The sequence below is a fragment of the Acanthochromis polyacanthus genome, chromosome 4 (assembly GCF_021347895.1).
Source record: "Acanthochromis polyacanthus isolate Apoly-LR-REF ecotype Palm Island chromosome 4, KAUST_Apoly_ChrSc, whole genome shotgun sequence".
Taxonomy (NCBI): Eukaryota; Metazoa; Chordata; class Actinopteri; family Pomacentridae; genus Acanthochromis; species Acanthochromis polyacanthus.
The window spans coordinates 19,953,519-19,971,563 of NC_067116.1; the positions used below are offsets into that span (position 1 = coordinate 19,953,519).

The 18,045-nt window shown below is 41.1% G+C and overlaps 1 protein-coding gene across 3 annotated transcripts in view; it reads left to right on the forward strand.

Annotated features, from left to right (window-relative positions):
* The window catches only part of dnajc6 (DnaJ (Hsp40) homolog, subfamily C, member 6), a 54,755-nt gene that overhangs the window by 5,758 nt on the left and 30,952 nt on the right, over window positions 1-18,045 (forward strand). For 2 of the 3 annotated variants that reach the window (XM_022219451.2, XM_022219452.2), the window contains exons 1-2: window positions 182-609; window positions 9,960-10,095. In XM_022219451.2, the coding sequence (XP_022075143.2) occupies window positions 387-609; window positions 9,960-10,095 (359 nt within the window). In that variant the 5' untranslated portion in view covers window positions 182-386. Of the gene's footprint in view, window positions 1-181; window positions 610-9,959; window positions 10,096-18,045 lie in introns of those variants that run through there. The other variant, XM_022219453.2, reaches the window with a different exon arrangement.

Sequence of the window (18,045 nt, forward strand, 5' to 3'; positions counted from 1 at the left end):
GAGGACTGTGAGTTGGGGTGGATTTCCCTTTTACTCTGTAGGGGACTGAGCTAAAGCAGCAGCAGCAGCAGCAGCAACAGCAGCGTCGTCGTAGTAAAATGCGGTGCTGAGAAAAAGAGGAGGCAGAAACAGAGAAGAGAGGGAGGGAGATAGAATCACAGAGAGAGGGAGAGAGAGAGCAGAGCAGCCGGCAGACTCGCTCATACCTCAGAAAACAGAGGAGAGCGGTCGTCCTCTGCCGCTCCTCGGACATGTGGTGCACCCCGCAGCAGCAGGTCTAGTAGCGGCTCAGGCAGCGGCGGAGCGGCGGAGGCTAGCCCGCTTCTTTTGTCTTTTTAAAAAAAAAAAATTCCTCCCGTTTTTTGACGTGTGTGTGTCCTTCGGTAATGAGCCTGCTGGGGGCCTACAAGAAAAAGACCAGTTACGATGGCTATGAATCTTTGCAGTTGGTCGATAGCGGGGGAGATAGCTTCAGCATCGGCAGAGGGAGCAGCGGCGGCGGCGGCGGCGGAGGCAGCGGCGGCGCACTCGGAGGCTCCATAGCGGCCACCCTCGGACCGAAGGCAGGCCCGCTGAGAGAGGAGGACTGCAGCACCATGGACAGCTCAGGTAAGAGTCCTCACCGCCCCCGGATGCTGGGAGGGAGACTGTGTGCTTGCAGGAAAGATGCGAGCGGCCTGTGACTGGCAGCAGTGGACAGCAGGATGGCTAACAATAGTGAAAGTATGCATGTGCAGGAGTCCCCACCAGAGCTCCCAGTGGCTCCCACACCCAACCTGAAGCCTTATACTGGATTGTTTCGTGCAGAATAGATAAGCTACATGTGTTTTGCCTCTGCCCTATGTGTGCTCCTGTTGTGTTGTCTAGTACTCCCAAGGGTGACTTCAGATTACAACAACAGGCATGTTTAGATAAGTATCCAGTGAAATGCAGATATTTATTCAACGCATCTGACTTCCCACAGTATTTTAGACACTTTTTCTATGGTCGAGATATATTTGACTATATAAAACAGGGAAGAATATGTAGACAAACTCGTGTTACAGCCAATTATGAGTGATATTTCATCTATTTATGGACTTTGAATGTGGACTTCATGTTGGGAATAATATTACCAACTGTCCTGGAAATCTCACATGTCAACAGTTAAGTTTAAGCACCAGATATTCTCTGTTTGCAAGTTTGATCAAGTCATTATTAGTGATTTCTATTAGCCGAGTGTTATCTGTTGAAATAATTACAACATGATCTTCGATGATAGATGAGCTTGTAATAATCATCCGTTAATCTGAAGGCAAAATGCCCCATCGCTTGTTACTGGATTTAATCACATTAAGTAATTTATTCTGACACGGCGATAAATTTTGATCTTTATAACTCTGTATAAAGCTGGGTGACTGCAGATGATGCTACTGGCACTACTGTAGCCACTGCTGTTCCTTCAGCCACACTTACTGATGGTATAATTGCTGTAGCTTCTATCAGTGCTTTCATTGTTGTGTCATGGCAGACATGTGGCTCAGTTCACGTGAGATTACAGAGCAATGATCTTTGACGTTCATGTGCTGGTAACATTTGTACAAAATGCAACAATGATGGCATCAGATACATGATTATATGTGACTTTAAAAAGAAAAAAAGACAACGGAATAGGACAGGAAGAAAAAGATCTCTATAAACCTAAAGTTGATCATGATTTGGAGCTTGTTTTTTTCAACTTCACGTTTATATATAATATTAATATTCATTTATATACCACCTTGAAGAACAGCATTTACAAAGTGCTTTGACAGTCAAAACATGCAACACAGACAATCAAACAAGAGCAGTCAATTGTAATAAATTGTAGAAATGATAATAAATTAAGTGAATAATTAGCACTCAAACAAGGGAACTAGGCAGTTTATAAATTAAAGAATAAGATTGAGGGTCAAAATTAAAAACAAAATAAAAAAACTTTTTAATTAAAGATCTGAAAGATTTAAATGAGCTAAATAAAAATCTCATAACTCAACATGCAGATTCAAACTTACAAAATCATATCCTGTGTTTTCTTAAGGCTCCACTAGTTTCTAGTATAGAAAACAAAATTACTACAACTGTCAATGCTCATGTTATCGCAGTAATTATACCACATGTAATAAACTACGGTAATAAAGGGAAGCCTATAAAGTGAGCTCAGTGTGTGGAGCCTGGAGCCTGGTTCTGCCCTGTGTTCACCTCACTGCAGTGCTCTGTGGAGTCAGCCAGCCTCCAGGGATGAACATTTGTGAAACAAAAGAAGCTGGATGAGGAGGGTGGGAGGGTCAATGAGGAAAGGGGATTGTGGGTGGGGAAGTGTGGGTGGGGAAGTGTGTGTGTGTGTGTGGGGGGGGGGGGGGGGACTCCCGTGTCAGATGTCTGTCTGGGCTGCCAGGCCTTACCGACGGTATCTTTTTGATGTGCGTGTGTGCCATTTTGTGTGTGTGCACCCATCTGTCCCATTTCCACAAAGCCGGATATTGAAGGGTAAAGGTTGGCACTCTAGAAGGAGGGAGACACACTCAAACAAGCCATTGATCTTTTTGGCAGAGCCAGAAGCCCCCTGTGCTGTTGATGTCCCACTCTGTCTGCCTCTGTTGCTCTCTCTCAGAGTGGCTGTGCTTTCTGCTGCTGTAGTACCTGATGGAGATTCTATCAGAGCCTCCTCTGGTGTCCGCATTAGCAGGGTTTGTCACTGTAGCTGGCTCACTAGTCTGCACACTCCCACATCCATCTGGACGCACGCAGAGGACCAGCTAGCAGACTGACAGGGAAACAAGCAGGCAGCTCAATCAGACATGCAGGGGGGGACATGGGCAACATGAAGCAGAGGTAGACCAACTATACAGGAGCAACGGCATGGTTCATTCACACTGTGGATGTCATTGATTTATGTTGCACTGAGGTTGAGAAACAACACAAGGAAGACAGGAAAATAGATGGATAGAACAAAGCAGATCTAGGTGGTGTAGGCTGGACAATAAAGAAAGTAAAAAATGGAGAGGTTTCATTCATATTTAATAATGTTTAGAGATGATCAACCAGGTCAACATCAGGGGTATACACAGCAAGAGTAAAGAAAACACTGATCATGCTGAATGTATGTAGCTGGTTTATACGGCCTAATGCAAACAGGCTATCAGTAGCTATTTTAGATTTCTAAGGTCCGATTTTTCTCAACACACAACTAAGATTATTTTAACAAGAATTTCAGTTGAAATATAGTGAAGTAGTGCTGTCTCGATATTGCTAGGAATTCATCGATATGTTCTTTTTTGGGACTGATAATGACATTGATTATTATTATTTCAGGAGACAGATATTTAGAACTGATATGCATTTGCAATAAAAATCAAAATATTAGTGTTACTGTTTTAATGAACAACAACAGAAAGTATGATTGAAATGCTCTTTTTTCATTACATTTTGCATACTTAATGAAAAGAGAACTTTTTGGCAATTATCTCTCAGTGTTTATTGGCTGTTACTTGTGACATGTAACCAATCAGAGACAGGGACAGGGACAGGGGCGACTAGTCACTACGAAATTTTTGTGGCCAAAAGAATTCACAATAACAGTATTATTTATGTTCTATACTCAGAAACTTTTAAGGGAAAATAGTCTGTCAGTGAAACTGATATTTAACTTTGTTTATGGTGTGTGATGTTGCTTTGTTGGCAGATGAATAAATGAAGTGTAGGGAGGAGAAGAGTGTGTAATCATCGCTGTACAAAAAGAATAACTCCATTTGATGGACAGTGTAAAGATAAGCAGATGAACTGACAAACTAAACATTCACAATGCCAAACATCAGCCATCAATATAATGTCAGCTGAAGCCACCTATGTTGCAGTTTCTACAAGACAGTTCAAGGCATTTGATTATTAAAATATTATCATATTTCTATGAGTAACATAATAGAAGAATTTTATTTTTCAGATATCAGGTTTATACTGATTTATCACAACAGCCCTACTGTGAAATTGTACCTCTTTGGGCCTCTTGCAGCTATTAACATGATTCAATCTGCAAGGATTATTAGACTATAAAATACAGACAGTTCTATAAATCTATAAATACAAATAGCATTAGGAATCCCAGCCAGTCAGTCTTGGTTCATGTTCTAACTTAGATACAGTCTTCACCATGATCTTAGTTTTGCTCGGTTCTTTAAAAAAATGTCATTCTCCTCCTTTTCTGAGACCTGTCAGTTCTTTATTTCTATTCTGACTGACTACAATAAAACCTGTCAAAAGGCCTGTTTTACATTTTGACAAATCACAGCAGGAGCGACACAAGTGTGCATGGTAAAGTTACTGATGCCTCGTCCTGGTATTGTGCATGTCAGTTCACTGTGACACTGTTGTGGCTTATTGAAACACTCACTGCTGCTTACTGGATTCAGATTGTTAAACAGAAGGTGACATAAACCGACTGCATCTGTTTAAATAACTCAGCTGTTGCTGAAGTTTGTCAATGCAAATTTTCTAGCGTACTTGCCTTTGATGGTAAGTGATTTTGCTTGGATGCTGCAGGTAAATGGCTGATATATTGAAGCAAGCTGAATCACAGATCAGATAGATTTGACTGCTTTGTTTTGCAATTTATAATGTGTACGTTGCACAGTGTATTTGCAAAAATGATCCAGGTCCAATCCAGGCACATTTGGCTTTCATGTTTTCAAACTAGGCCAAGCAGTTTAGATAAAAAATTTGAGGGTGCAGGGGTGGTGACACTTTGGTACAAGAGGAATTCCAGAAGTTCTAGAAATCTGTTCACCTATTTAACTGTCAGCTACTGGTGTGTCATGCTTTAAGCAGCCTATAGAAGCTTACTTGTCATTCAGAGGAGTGGAATACACCTCTGGTTAGATGATTAATCATAGACTCCTTGTCTGATCAGCAGCATCTATAATTAAGCAGATTAGAGTTGGGTTGACGCCGCGGTCATTGAAGTCCAGCACAAAGCAAGGCCCAGCAGGGTAGCGGCACCACGATCGAGTGCGGTGCTGTGTGTTTGCCTGTCAGGCTTTTCTGTAGTGCGTATGCGTCTATGTGTGTCATTCACACCGGGCCGGATATTGAGCGAGAAAGGTTTGAGGCTGCAGGAGGAGGGAGACATATTCAGACAGCCTACTGATCTCTCTGGACATAACTAAAACTGTCTTTTGTTTTTCCTCTCCCCCAGTCATCCCTCTCTTCCCCTCTCTCTTTCTATTGGTCGACTTGGTGAAAGCGATAGGAGGGGGAGGGGAGGGGGGGGCGATGCTGGCCTGGTCTTGTTTTCATGGAACTACTCTCTCTCTGTTGAGAGATTCCTTTGAAGCACGTTTGTTCCTCCAGCGTCAGTGCTGCCTTTCTACCTGTGCAGGTATCAGACGTGATTGGCACATCCAGGCCGAAGTCGCTTAGCTCTTGATTTCAAGGTAGAGCAGGATCCCGGTTTTTGCTAATAAATCCTGTCATGCTCACTGGTTAGCAGACGTGCATAGGAAAGAGCTTAAAATAGACCAAAACCTGCTGGTGATACTACAGCCTCCCCTGAAGAAGGCAAGGAAAGCATTTTACTTTGTATTCCATAGCTGACATGCCTGCTATGGTACAGATAAAACAACAACAGTTTAACATTTTGAGGAACAAGCTTAGTTGCCTTCTTGCTGAGAGACAGATGAAAAGACTGATAATGCACTCGTGTTTGCGTAGTTAACATGACTGTACAGACAGCAACTGGTTAGCTTAGCTTAGCAAGTGGACTGGAAACAAAAAGAAAAAGAGGTGCCACCCACTGACCACCAGATACAGTCGCATTTATGTTTATTGCTTTGATGACAATCGTCTTGTTAATCTTCAAATAGGATGACATGTTGATATCATATTTGGAAAAATATATATCAGTTGTTACTCTTATCATAAAAGTCCAGTGAAGGGAAGCCTTTTTTTGCAGCATATGATGAAGTAAGATGTCCTTCATGGGCATTAATAATTTTCAATTCTGCAGTCTTGTTAATATTAGGTTTCTGACATAGTACGTCATCATCTAATAAAATAGCATAACAGCTAAGCATCTATGAAAATATAGTATTTTCTGTGTCTTATGCCAATGACATCAATGGTAAAGTTATTCTTGTTCTTATTGTAATACTTCCAGAGACAATCAAATGTAAATAAATATTCAAACAAAAGTCATTCCTGTATATGTTACACGGCATCCTTGGTTTACCCAATTAATTTCTTAGATGAAGTTACAATCAACAAATAAAGAAGCCAACATTAGTGTTAATAATAATAGTAATAATAAGATATTTTATTTATAGGCATATTTCAGAGAACCCAAGGATACTGTGCAAAGTAGAGCGTTAACAGGGTTTATAGATTAGTTGATTAAAAATAATTTTGAATTTCTGGGTTTTAGCCTTTGCTGCATATTTTCCTCTCCTTTTGCTCCTCTTACAAAGTGCGGACCCTGTCTGCTGCACAGATAAATAGAGATGAAATGCCTGAAGCACACGCAAAAGATTTCACCTCAGAAAGCTGAGGACAGTGTGCAGTAACAGGATGTAAAAAATGCGACTTGCTCTCAGCTAAAGGTTGCAAGGTTTAAAGAGACAAATGTAATAAAGTCAGCAGTGCCGTGCTAGTCCTTTTAGTCTTCTTTAATGCCATTGTATTGTGTTTTCATGCATAAAAGTAACATTAGTAATTTTATTATGATTTTAAGGAGTTGTGTTAAGAATCTGTTTCCATTTATTTTGAGGTATTAAGCATATTTATGGAGCTACACTGCATTAAAAAAATGGTCTAACACTGGTAATCTTGCCACAGGCGACATTCAGTTTGAGTTGTGGAAATTTTCTGCGTATCATACTCTGTATAACAAGCAGAAGTTTTATTTCCCAGGAAAAAATAAATCCCCATCACACATTTCTGAAGTCAGAAATGAAAAGTCTAATTTTGGAATTGGTGGAATTGAAGAATCATCTCCAAAATAACACATGTGGTGAGGAAGTCTCCTCGAAGGAGTTTAAAGCCGTTGCTCTCTGTGATTATTTGTCTCAGCAGCCAGCATTTCTCTCAAGGCAGATGTCTTCGTGTGTCATCGTAGAAGTCAGCTCCTAAAGTCTGGAGTGTGCCTCTTCAGTGCACTCCCAAGTGTTTTATAGAAACAAGTCAAGCACATGCATGTCAACCTGTATCATCTAGTGGAAACATCTGTGAGAGCCATAGAAAAACCAAAGGATCTGTAAATGGCAGCAGAATATTAACTGTATTAAAAAAAATCAACAAATGTGATGTCTGACTGCATCATGTTACCCACAAAAAAATGAAGAATATACACACTGTACAGGCTGTGTGTGAAACGTCAAGGTCTCAGCGTACAGTGAGTATGATGCAAAGAGACATTTTAAATTGAAACTGCACCAGAGGAATATACATCAGTGGCCTAAAGTTATACTTTGCAACTGCACTGCACAACTACGAAGTTGCAAACCGATTGCTGTAGCAGACCACCTGACTTTAACCACACATATGCAGACTTTTTAAATATATATTATTCTTATTATGTTTTTTTTTTCTGTATGAAATTTAAATTAGGGAAATATCTTAGAATTTCTGCACATGGGGAGATACTGAGAGGAAGTATGATACGGTATCTGGTTGTTATAACTCAACTCAGTATTATAATTTGATTATTTGTTTTTCTAATTGAAATAAATATCCTTGGTTTTGACAGACAGAAATGCTTTCTTAAACCTGAGGAGCAACTAATCTGGAAGTGACCACAATAAACACAGAATCAGGCTGAGCAGCCCTGCACATAAAATAGCCTACAATAGCTAATTAGCTATCCCTCTTAGGTGATGGTTTCAGCGGCAGGAACATCACACAAATTGCACCCAACTACCAGCTAATGACACAGTAATACCTCATTACAACAAACCATCTGCCTCACTCTAATAAACTGCTCAGTTCCACCTTTTTCCCTGTACTCATTTGGCAAATTCAGAACTTCTCGGAACAGCTGAAGCTGACGTAAAACCCGACCAACACTCTCCTCTTATTGGGATTTTTTTAGTAAGTCCCCTAATAGTCAATGTTTAAACCCCTTAAAACTCATCTCTGTGTGTTCCAGAAAAAATGATCTCTTCGTGTTTTGAAAATGGAACTCTGCATTGTTGCTTCATTTAGAATGTGCAGATCTGTGAAGTCCCCATCTCTCTCCACACACTCCTCACCCACAAACTGCAGCTTGAGCACACCAGCTCACCCCTGACTCTGCTCAAACACTGTGATGCCGGTGATATAATGTCCACAAAGATAAGACTTTCTGCATTGCGTAAATTTCGTCATCTCTCCAATTCTGCAGAAGTCCATGTGGACCCCTATGCACATGTTCATGTACAGCCAAAATATTGTGTCCACACAGTGAAGACACTACAACGACAATTTGAGCTCATGCTTGACAGTAGTGTGCATGCTAAAATGCTAAAAGTACTATAATCACAATAACTATGCACCAGTGGCTGTCTGTGTGCACATCTGCACTGGAGATGTGCACACAGACAGCCACTGGTGCATAGTTATTGTCTGTGTGCACATCTGCGCTGGAGCATAATCAAGACTCATAACTCCTCAATATATCATGCACTGGCATGTTGTAATATTGGAGGAACTCAGTCATACATGTTTGAACCAGAAACCTAATTTAAAGACGAATAGTGATACAGAAAGTTCTTTCCCTGCTAGTTGACAGGATTGGTTCCTTGGATTTATTGTGCATGAAAACTCTGAAGTCTGAATTAGTTTTCTTTGAGACTGTCATCGGTACATTACAGATTTAAGGTGGAAATGCTCAGCCTTGGCATAAATGGCTTAGTTCACTCATGATGTGCCTTCTAGCATAAAAAAACACTGCGTGGACAAGTGAGTATGGTAAAAAAAAAAAAAAAAGGCTACTACCGTAGGGTGTCTTTCACAACTTTTTCCAGGCCAATGCACCACATAGAATCATTTCTATTTCTATTTTCCCATTTGGAATAACCTACTTGCATATTCACACACAGACACCACAGTAGTCTTCTTGTATTCAGATATTACTGATAATAACCAAGCCTTGATCCTTCCCAACAATGTGGTCTGAACCCAACCCAAAACTTGATACTTAATCAGAATCTGCCGGTTGAGTTGTAGAGCACTATAATCAGTGTCCCCCTATGAGCCAGTAGTCTCTTGTAGGATGATAAGATGGAGCACAGATTGACTGACTGTTAGTCGGTGGGTGGTTTTCCTGAGGACAAGAAGTTTCTGATGAACCTCGGTGCTTAGAGGAGACGCTTGCTGACAATCCGGCAGTGGGTGATTTTCTGCTGCATCATGTTTAATGTCAGTAGCTTTGTCGGCACTGCCAAGTTGGATATCAAGCAATGCCACTGTGGTTGCGATGTACAGGATATAAAGGGGAAGAGATGAAGAAAGAGACAGAGAGAGAGAGAGAGACAGAAGAGGGAGAGAAATTCTCAGATCACCAGAGGGGTGCTGACTCAGATATAACACTTGGGCCTCTTCCAACATTTGCTTACGCTTTAGAATGTGCGCACACACAGCAATACACGGCTCCAGATGGTGTGCAGTTTACTGCCTTTTCTCTTGTGTCCTTGTCCATCATTGCTTTACACCTACACACGTGTTTACTTGGTGTGTTTTGCAGTGACTCAAATGTTCAAACGGTCAGATAGAAACCCTTGAAATTCCGGTTTTGAATTGAAGGATCGCAGACTTTCACTGAGCATTGTCTAACATACTAAATAGCATCATCAGCACAGAAAAAAGGAAGCGGTTTTGACCCAGCTCAGTTTCCATGGCTATCTGCTTTTGCGGTTTGTGTGTGTGTATCTTCCTTCTGTTTGGATTCAGATTGGCTAAAGCTCTTTTGTCCACAGATATGGATGCTAACTATGGTGGGGGACTGTTGGATATGGTGAAAGGAGGAGCAGGGAAGTTCTTCAGCAACTTTAAGGATAACCTGAAGGACACGCTGAAGGACACCTCCACCAAGGTCATGCATCAAGTCGCCACGTAAGTCACCGCCACATTCATCCTCTATTACATACAATGCCTCCCTGTGTAAAATGTGTGTTTGCTCTTCGGTTATACACAAAATCTGGTTTGAAAAATAGAGATCTGGACTTAGGGACGACAAGATGCCAAATAAGTAAAAGCCATGATAAGTTGGCGGCAGAGTTTTTTTAGAGAAACACATAGGAGCGGCATTTGGAAAACCTGCTTCCTTGCTTTTTCTTTTATGTTTTCTTTTCTTTCGACCATGGCATCGTTAGCGTCTTTTTTAATACCTCCCCACCATTGAAAGCTGTAGCTGGAGGCATTATGCTTTGGCCATCTGTCCATCCCATTCTCAGTATCTCAGGAATACCTTGAGGGAATTTCTTCAAAATTGGCACAAATTTTCTCTTGGATTCACGGACAAACTGATTGGATTTTGGTGGACAACAGTCACTGTGACCTCACGTTCATTCCTGTCTTGTGAATGCTGTACCATCAGGAACACCTGGAGCAAATTCAAATGCATTTGGCACAAATGTCCACTTGGACTCAAGGATGAAGTGATCTCACATAAATCTGACAAAATCTCATACAAATGTCTACTAGGATTACATGATGAAGTGATGGCTTTCCATATCTGAATGGTAAAAGGTCAACTTTCTAGCCATTACTCCACACCATAACTGAAAGGCAGCTTGTCACCATATTTCTCAATGGCCAGATGCTGAATTGGTGGCATTAATCTTGGATGTCCACCTTATAGCTGTGGTGATTGTAAAAACACTCTGTGCTGCTGGGTTGGAGATGTGTGTGAACCTTTCACATGTTGCAATTTCTTTGCAACATTAGTATTTGAAGCTTAATTCACCGTCATTCGATTGTTCTCAAGGAACTTGCACACATCCAAGTCTTCACTACATTTATCATATGAGTCTGGACAGGTGTGGATGTTTAACAGAGGCATAGAACCCTGTGGGGATGATTCTAGTTTTCAATTAAATAAAATGTGGTTGCCTCTTCCTTTCCTTTTTCAAATGAGTCAGGGTAGTCTGGGAAGACAAAAGACACTCATTGGCTGCTGGTGTTTAACTTATTTCATTTACATTTCGAAACTGTTTCCCTGTGTGACGCATTTTGAAATGTACATGTGGGTCCAGAGCTGCCAGTGTGAAAATTTTGGTGCTGTAGTTCTGTGCCATGATGATATACTAGTATGTTCAGCCTGTTTTAGGCCTCCATGTATCAGCGGCAGCCTCAGAGCACTGTGCTACTGTGGGCTGTGACAGAGCCTTTGCTGACATTTGTGAGAGAATTGTGGTGGATTGTTTGGTAGTCAGTCACAAACAGCTGTCTTATATCACACTCACTGACAGCCAGTTTGGAGCTTTAGTGACCAAACACAGCCAACGTCAAAATTCTCATGCAAAATCCCAGCAGTCAGTGTATATACAACTAGCAGTGTTGCATAACGCATAAAATACGCTTACCTGAAACTCATGTTAACAAAATTGTCAATCAAGTAATCGGATTTTCCTTTTCCTCTCTCCACTTCTTATGCTTTTTTTTCATGGCAGCTTTGGCCAAAACCTGTTTGTTCTTTTGCTACATTTTCAAAACAGATAAGCAGCAGAGAAGAGTGACAGGAACTGACAAAATGTGTCTGTTTGTATTTATTCTTTTTCTTTCTAACATTGTGGACTAGCAGGAATTCATTGCAGCTGAAGTGCGTCGGTACAGCTTTCCTATAGTCCGGCATAAATTGCTGGATGTTATTAGATGCATCTTGCACAGAGTCCTGAAATAGTTGCTACCGTTTCACACTGTGCAGATCCGGCTGCTGCTCACTCTAGACATTTCAACACCTCTGACTTCTTATTTGGACGTTTCCTCCCAGTGATTGCCGCGATGAATGATGAATAGCGTTCACAAACCCAGCTCATATATCAGTGCAGTAGCTGGGCTTTGCATATGCTCGGTGCTGATTACGCTGGTCTCGCTGCATGTTGGTTCAGCTGTCCGTTAAAACATAAAGTGTCTCCAACAGCTTTAGAAGTGGAGCAGGGTGCATGGAGGGAGGACAGAGGGAGGTAGCAGAGTCTGGCACGGCTCGGTCGGCCCAGTGTGTTTGTGCACAGGCATCTGCACAAGGCAGCACAAAGGGGCCTCTGTATTGTCAGAAACACACACACACAAACAGCTCCTCTCACTATTGACTCAGCAGGTTTGATCGTGATTATTCCTCTCTTGTGTCTCCCCTCCAGTGTTGCTCACATTTGACAAACTCCCACTGTCCTGTCCTTCTGTTTTTCGGTCGCCTCTCATCTCCGCTCCACCTTTCCTCCTCTCCTCTGCTCCCTCTTTGCTGTCTATTGCTCCTCTTGTGGCTGAATTATTCATGGTAGTTCATTGTGCCAAATGGCCAGTGCACTGCTGATACAGAGGGATTCATTTCATTAGGGCCCTATGTGTGTGGTGGTGTGTGTTTGTGGGAACTGTATATGCATGTGTGAGTGGGAGGTTGGGATAATGGGGCGGTTGGAGGTAAGCTACCGTGGCAACCGACTGAAAGCTTCAGAAAAGAAAGGTAGATGAGCAGAGGTATCATAATGGTCCACAGTTTCAGAAATGGATAGTGGAGTGTCAACGGTCCTGCTGCTGTGGCAAACGGAAGAGCTAACTGTGTTGTTGTGCGAGTAACATTAAAAAGCTTTGGAAGCACAGAAAGGCTAACAGTGACAAGTGATTTCCCAAGGATGAGGGTACATCAACTGAGTACATCTCAACAGTATGTCTACAGAGCACTTCCAGATATTTCTGCAGAGGCAGGCCTATAGATTAGGATCATGATTTTCTTGGCTCAGTCCAGTGACTGAGTGGTTTACCTTACGTTGCCCCTTGAGGGTGCTACTTGGAGACAGAGCCACCAGTTAAGTTGAGATACAGTAAGAAAGTGCTTCTGGATCTGATGTTTATTCTTGATGTTTATTCTTGTAACTCATCCCTCCCTCCTCACCAGCCTCCTCCTTAGGGTTGGGCATCAGGAACTTGTTCCAACACAGACAAAGTTAAGAAATTCAGATTCCAAAGAAACCATTACAAAAATTTTTATTTACATTTTACATATACGGTGGCTGACTAATATAACTTTACACAACCTTAATGTAGCAACGCCCTGCTGCGTCTCACACACTGTGAGACGCTCATTCACCACAGTAAACCCACTAATCGGCTCCACCACCTTCCTTTTCCGGGATGGGCAAATACAACGTGAGTGTGCTAACATCACTTGCCAAAAGATTGTATCACTTCAAATAATTAATAGATGTTTGCTAACCCTGAAAGATGTATATGGGCAGTGGTGGAGGGAGTACTCAGTTCCTGTACTTGAATAAAAGTACTGCTACCACACTGTAAAAGTCATTTGAACTGAAAATGTGACTTAAAGTAAAAGTATGGGAGTATAATCAGGAAAACATATCATATGCTATATGCTATATTATACAATGTATTATATTATATATAATGTATATAATATAATACATTATACTATATCATCAGATTGTTATCATTCCTGCATTAAAAGCAGCATTTTACTATTTTAGTAACCATAAATGAAGAACTGAAATTGCAAATTGTTGAAAACTGGAATCCATGAGAAGAATTAGAATCATTTATTAAATGCAAATGATACCCAACTCTATTCCTGCATAAGAAAGGTTGTTTTCTTTGTTCATATCGTGCCCATTCATTCAAATATTTGAAATCTTAAGCTCTGCAGAGAGTCTTGTGACCTCTTGGACTGTCTGTGTCGTGTGTGCTGGGATTGTTGCAGAGCATCATTCAGGCAGTCGCTGCCAAACACAAATACATGTCATTCCTGAAATAAATGGCTAAATGTAATCCCGCTTGCTATCGGAGTTATTTTAGGATAATAACATCTTATTTTTCTGATGCAGCATAATCAGTGTTGTTAAGCACAGTTTGAATCAGATGAAACTGTTTCGAGGTTCTGCTCTTGACCTATCTGCTCATGATTTTTCATAATAAGATAATCAGTACTTTCTTATGTTCAAAATTTTGTCAAAAAAACTTAGAGGAAGCAAGTCTGATGCTTTCATTCATCACAAACATCTGTTAAAGAACAAGAGGAGCTTGTTTTTTTCAAGATGCAGACCAGACGAGAATCTATGCAAAGTAAGATTAAGTATTTATTATTACAGTTTGACTCAAATGATTGTGCTGTTTGTGGCATCAAGCAACTCTCCCTGTGTGAGACTTTGGCATCTGTTAGCACAATTATTTGATTTTAATCCACAGCTTTACTGTTTTGATTCAGTGTCACAGCTCTCATCAAGTGAGTCCAGCTGCAACAATAAAAAAAATCCACTTGCAATATGACAGGCACCATATTGACAATGTTACCAATAAACTAATGAAATTAAGAAGCATTAAAGTCCCATTTTTTTACCTGGAATTTGCAATAAAAGGGATCTGTCCTAGATGCTAAGAGCAGCTACTGGATGTATTTTCTGTTGTATGGTATTTTTTGATTTTTTTAGCCTACTTTTCTTTAGGTTTCAGGGAATTTTTACCAGTAATTTTTGTTTACATCGCTGCCAGACATTTCTCTAGATTGCACAATGTTCAGCTTTTATGTAGAGGGGTTTTTTGAAGGTTGAAGTTTTTCTATTTTGGCAGAAATTCAGCCGGAGGTTGAGTTTCTGGGACTTCTTAAGCAGACTATTTCATCCCAGTTTACTGAGCGCCACTGCTCTAACACTTGAGTTGGAATTCCCCAGAGTTTTCTCGACATAACGTGAAACCCCTGTGAGCACAGTTGTTAACCAGGCTCTCTTTTAATGCCCCAGTGAGACTTGATTGGCTTCTCTCTGCTTCTGGCTCATCTGTATTCAAGGCAAACGGCTGTTGCTGAATTATTTAAAGCAGCCGGCTTGTTTGTTTACCTGGCCAAAGAGAAATTTTGCAGGGAAACCAATCTGGCACAAGCGTTCAACAGTGTGTTCTTCTGTCTGTGAGAAACAACAACGATGGCGATGGAGCCTGGATGGCTGAGCTGGTTTTCTGAAAGACACAGTGTCCTTGGTCTGTACCCAGACTGCCCCCCTCCCAAACCTCTGTGTCAGACACACATTCATCTGTCTCTCCTTTCTGCTTTGTCTCGCTCACTGGTTTCCATCCTTCCTCTCTTTTTATTTTTAGTTCTGTTTCTCATTTCTCCCAGTTTTACTAAAGCTAAATTTGACCGATATGTTTCTCTTTTTCTAGGAGTCAAAATATAGAGAACATAAATGATCAGCACATCTTAAGTTTTTTTAATTTTTAAAAAGGATGGTTTATATTTATAAAGTCAAGAGAACTAATATGGCTGCCCTGGTAACTCACCTGGTTGAGTGTGTGAACCATGGTGAGTCCGTGAGTTTGATTCCATCCAGGGCTTTTTGCTGAATCTCTCTCTGTTCTCTTCCCTTTACTATTTCCTTTCAGTTGTATCTATAACAAAGTCAAAAAAATAATTTGAGAAAAAGTACTGTGAATGAAATAGGATAGACTCCAAAAAATAGTGCATTGTGTGTTTTTTTTCAAATGTGAAAGAAATGGCACAATTCTGCAGTTCTACAATTTAATGATCAGACACTGCAATCCAAAGCGACAAACATCTGACAGTAGATACAACATAAACAAGGATCTAGTCAGGAGAAAACAACCTGGATAAGTACCATAAAACCAGTTCAAGTCCCTCTCTGGAGCCTCTGGAGCCTGTCTCCAGCATGTGGTTCACTTTTGAGTCTGTAACTCTCGCTGATGTTTTGGCATTGGTATCCAAGATGAAACTTTCATCCTGTTCCTCTGATGTCATCCCCTGTAGATTGTTCTTAGAGGTACTGGAGGCAGTCGGTCCCTGGGTTACCGAAATGATAAACCTCTCTTTGTCATCAGGTGTGTTTCCAAATGCCTTCAAGCACACCATTGTGGAGCCTTTACTAAAAAAAAGTAGGTTTAGACCCGGCAGACCGAAATAGTTATAGGCCTATCTCTAAGCTGCCATTCTTGTCAAAGATCCTTGAGAAGGTGGTTTGCAATCAACTGTCTTCTTACCTTGATCAGCATAACTTCTTTGACAAATTTCAATCTGGCTTCCGTAAGCACCACTCCACGGAAACAGCCCTACTGAAAGTGTCCAGTGACATAATGATGTCTGCCGATTCGGGTCAATGCACCGTGCTAGTTCTCCTAGATCTGTCCTCAGCTTTTGACACTGTTGACCATCAGGTCCTGTTAAGTAGACTGAGGGATCAGGTGGGTCTGTCGGGGTCAGTTCTCCAGTGGTTTACCTCGTATTTGTCTGGACGTAGTTTTTGTGTGTCAACAAACCAGATAAAATCAGAGTCCGTGAATCTATTGTGTGGGGTGCCTCAAGGCTCCGTCCTGGGCCCTATTTTATTTTTACTGTACTTGATCCCCTTGGGTAAGATCATCCAAATGTTCAGGGATGTTTCTTACCACTTGTATGCTGATGACATTCAGCTCTATTGTTCTTTTAAACCGGCTGAGATAAAGAAGCTTGATTCCTTTTTCCATTGTTTGGCAGAAATAAAACAATGGCTTAGTGAAAATTCTCTTCAGCTCAACGCAGACAAAACTGAAACACTCATCGTCGCCCCTGACGTCTCATTTCCGGGGATCAAACAGTACCTTGGTGACTTAGGGCAGTCTGCAAAATCGAGTCTGAGAAATCTGGGTGTTTTCCTTGATAAAGACATGTCTCTAGTGCAGCACTGCAAGCAGCTGACAAGAAACTATTTCTTTCAACTAAGAAAAATCTCTCAACTCAGGAAAATGGTTTCATGTAATGACTTAGAGCTCATCATTCATGCTTTTATTTCATCACGTTTAGACTACTGTAACAGCTTGTTTTCATGTCTGAACAAGAGGGAGCTTTTGAGGCTGCAACTTGTGCAAAACTCTGCAGCGAGAATTTTGACCCGCACAAACAGGCGGACTCGCATATCTCCCATTTTAAAGGAGCTTCACTGGCTGCCAGTCTCTTATAGAGTCAACTTTAAGATTTTGGTTCTAACCTTTCGGGCCTTGCATGGTCAAGCTCCTTCTTATATTTGTGACCTGCTCCAGCCTTACTCCCCTGCGAGGGCTTTAAGGTCTGCGGATCAGAATTTGCTAAAGGTGCCACGTACTCGGTTTAAGACCAGAGGAGCCCGATCATACCAGGCTGTTGCTCCCAGGCTTTGGAATGATCTCCCGCTCTCTCTCCGCTCAGTTGTGTCTGTTGACGCTTTTAAAACACAACTTAAAACCTTCTTGTTTGCTCAGGCTTTTGCTTAGTTTTTGTGGCTGTTATGATCCTATTTTTTAGTGTTGACTATTTATGTGTATTTAATTGTTGTTTTTATTTATGCTGTGAAGCACCTTGTGGCTCTCTGTCTGTGAAAGGTGCTATATAAATAAAATTTACTTACTTACTTACTCTCTGATCATTTATTAAACCCTCAAAGCTCATCTTTGTGTATCAGAGTTACATATTTAGTCGTTGTTTGCCTGAAAATAATCCCTACCTGAATAAAAATTGCTCAGATGTAACTCTATACTGTAGCTTCTTCTAGAATGTGCAGATCTATGAAGCACTCACCTCCCTCTCTCCACTCACCTGTGAATCTGCTCAAACACTATGAAACAGTGTTTCTATGAACTATGCTACGTAAAGGCAAGTTGAAATATTACAGTAATGTTACAGTTTGAACCGGCAATCGATTCTATAGAAGACTAAAGAAGCAGAAAGGCCACCCTTGCAGTTTGACTGGATTGGGTCTTAAGGGTTTAACACAAATGAAACCCTGGAAATCTGAATCTGTTTTTGAGGCTGTCAAATGTCATGGCACTGTCTGCTTATTTCCCTCATGATGTGTGTGCTAATTAAAAAAAAATGTT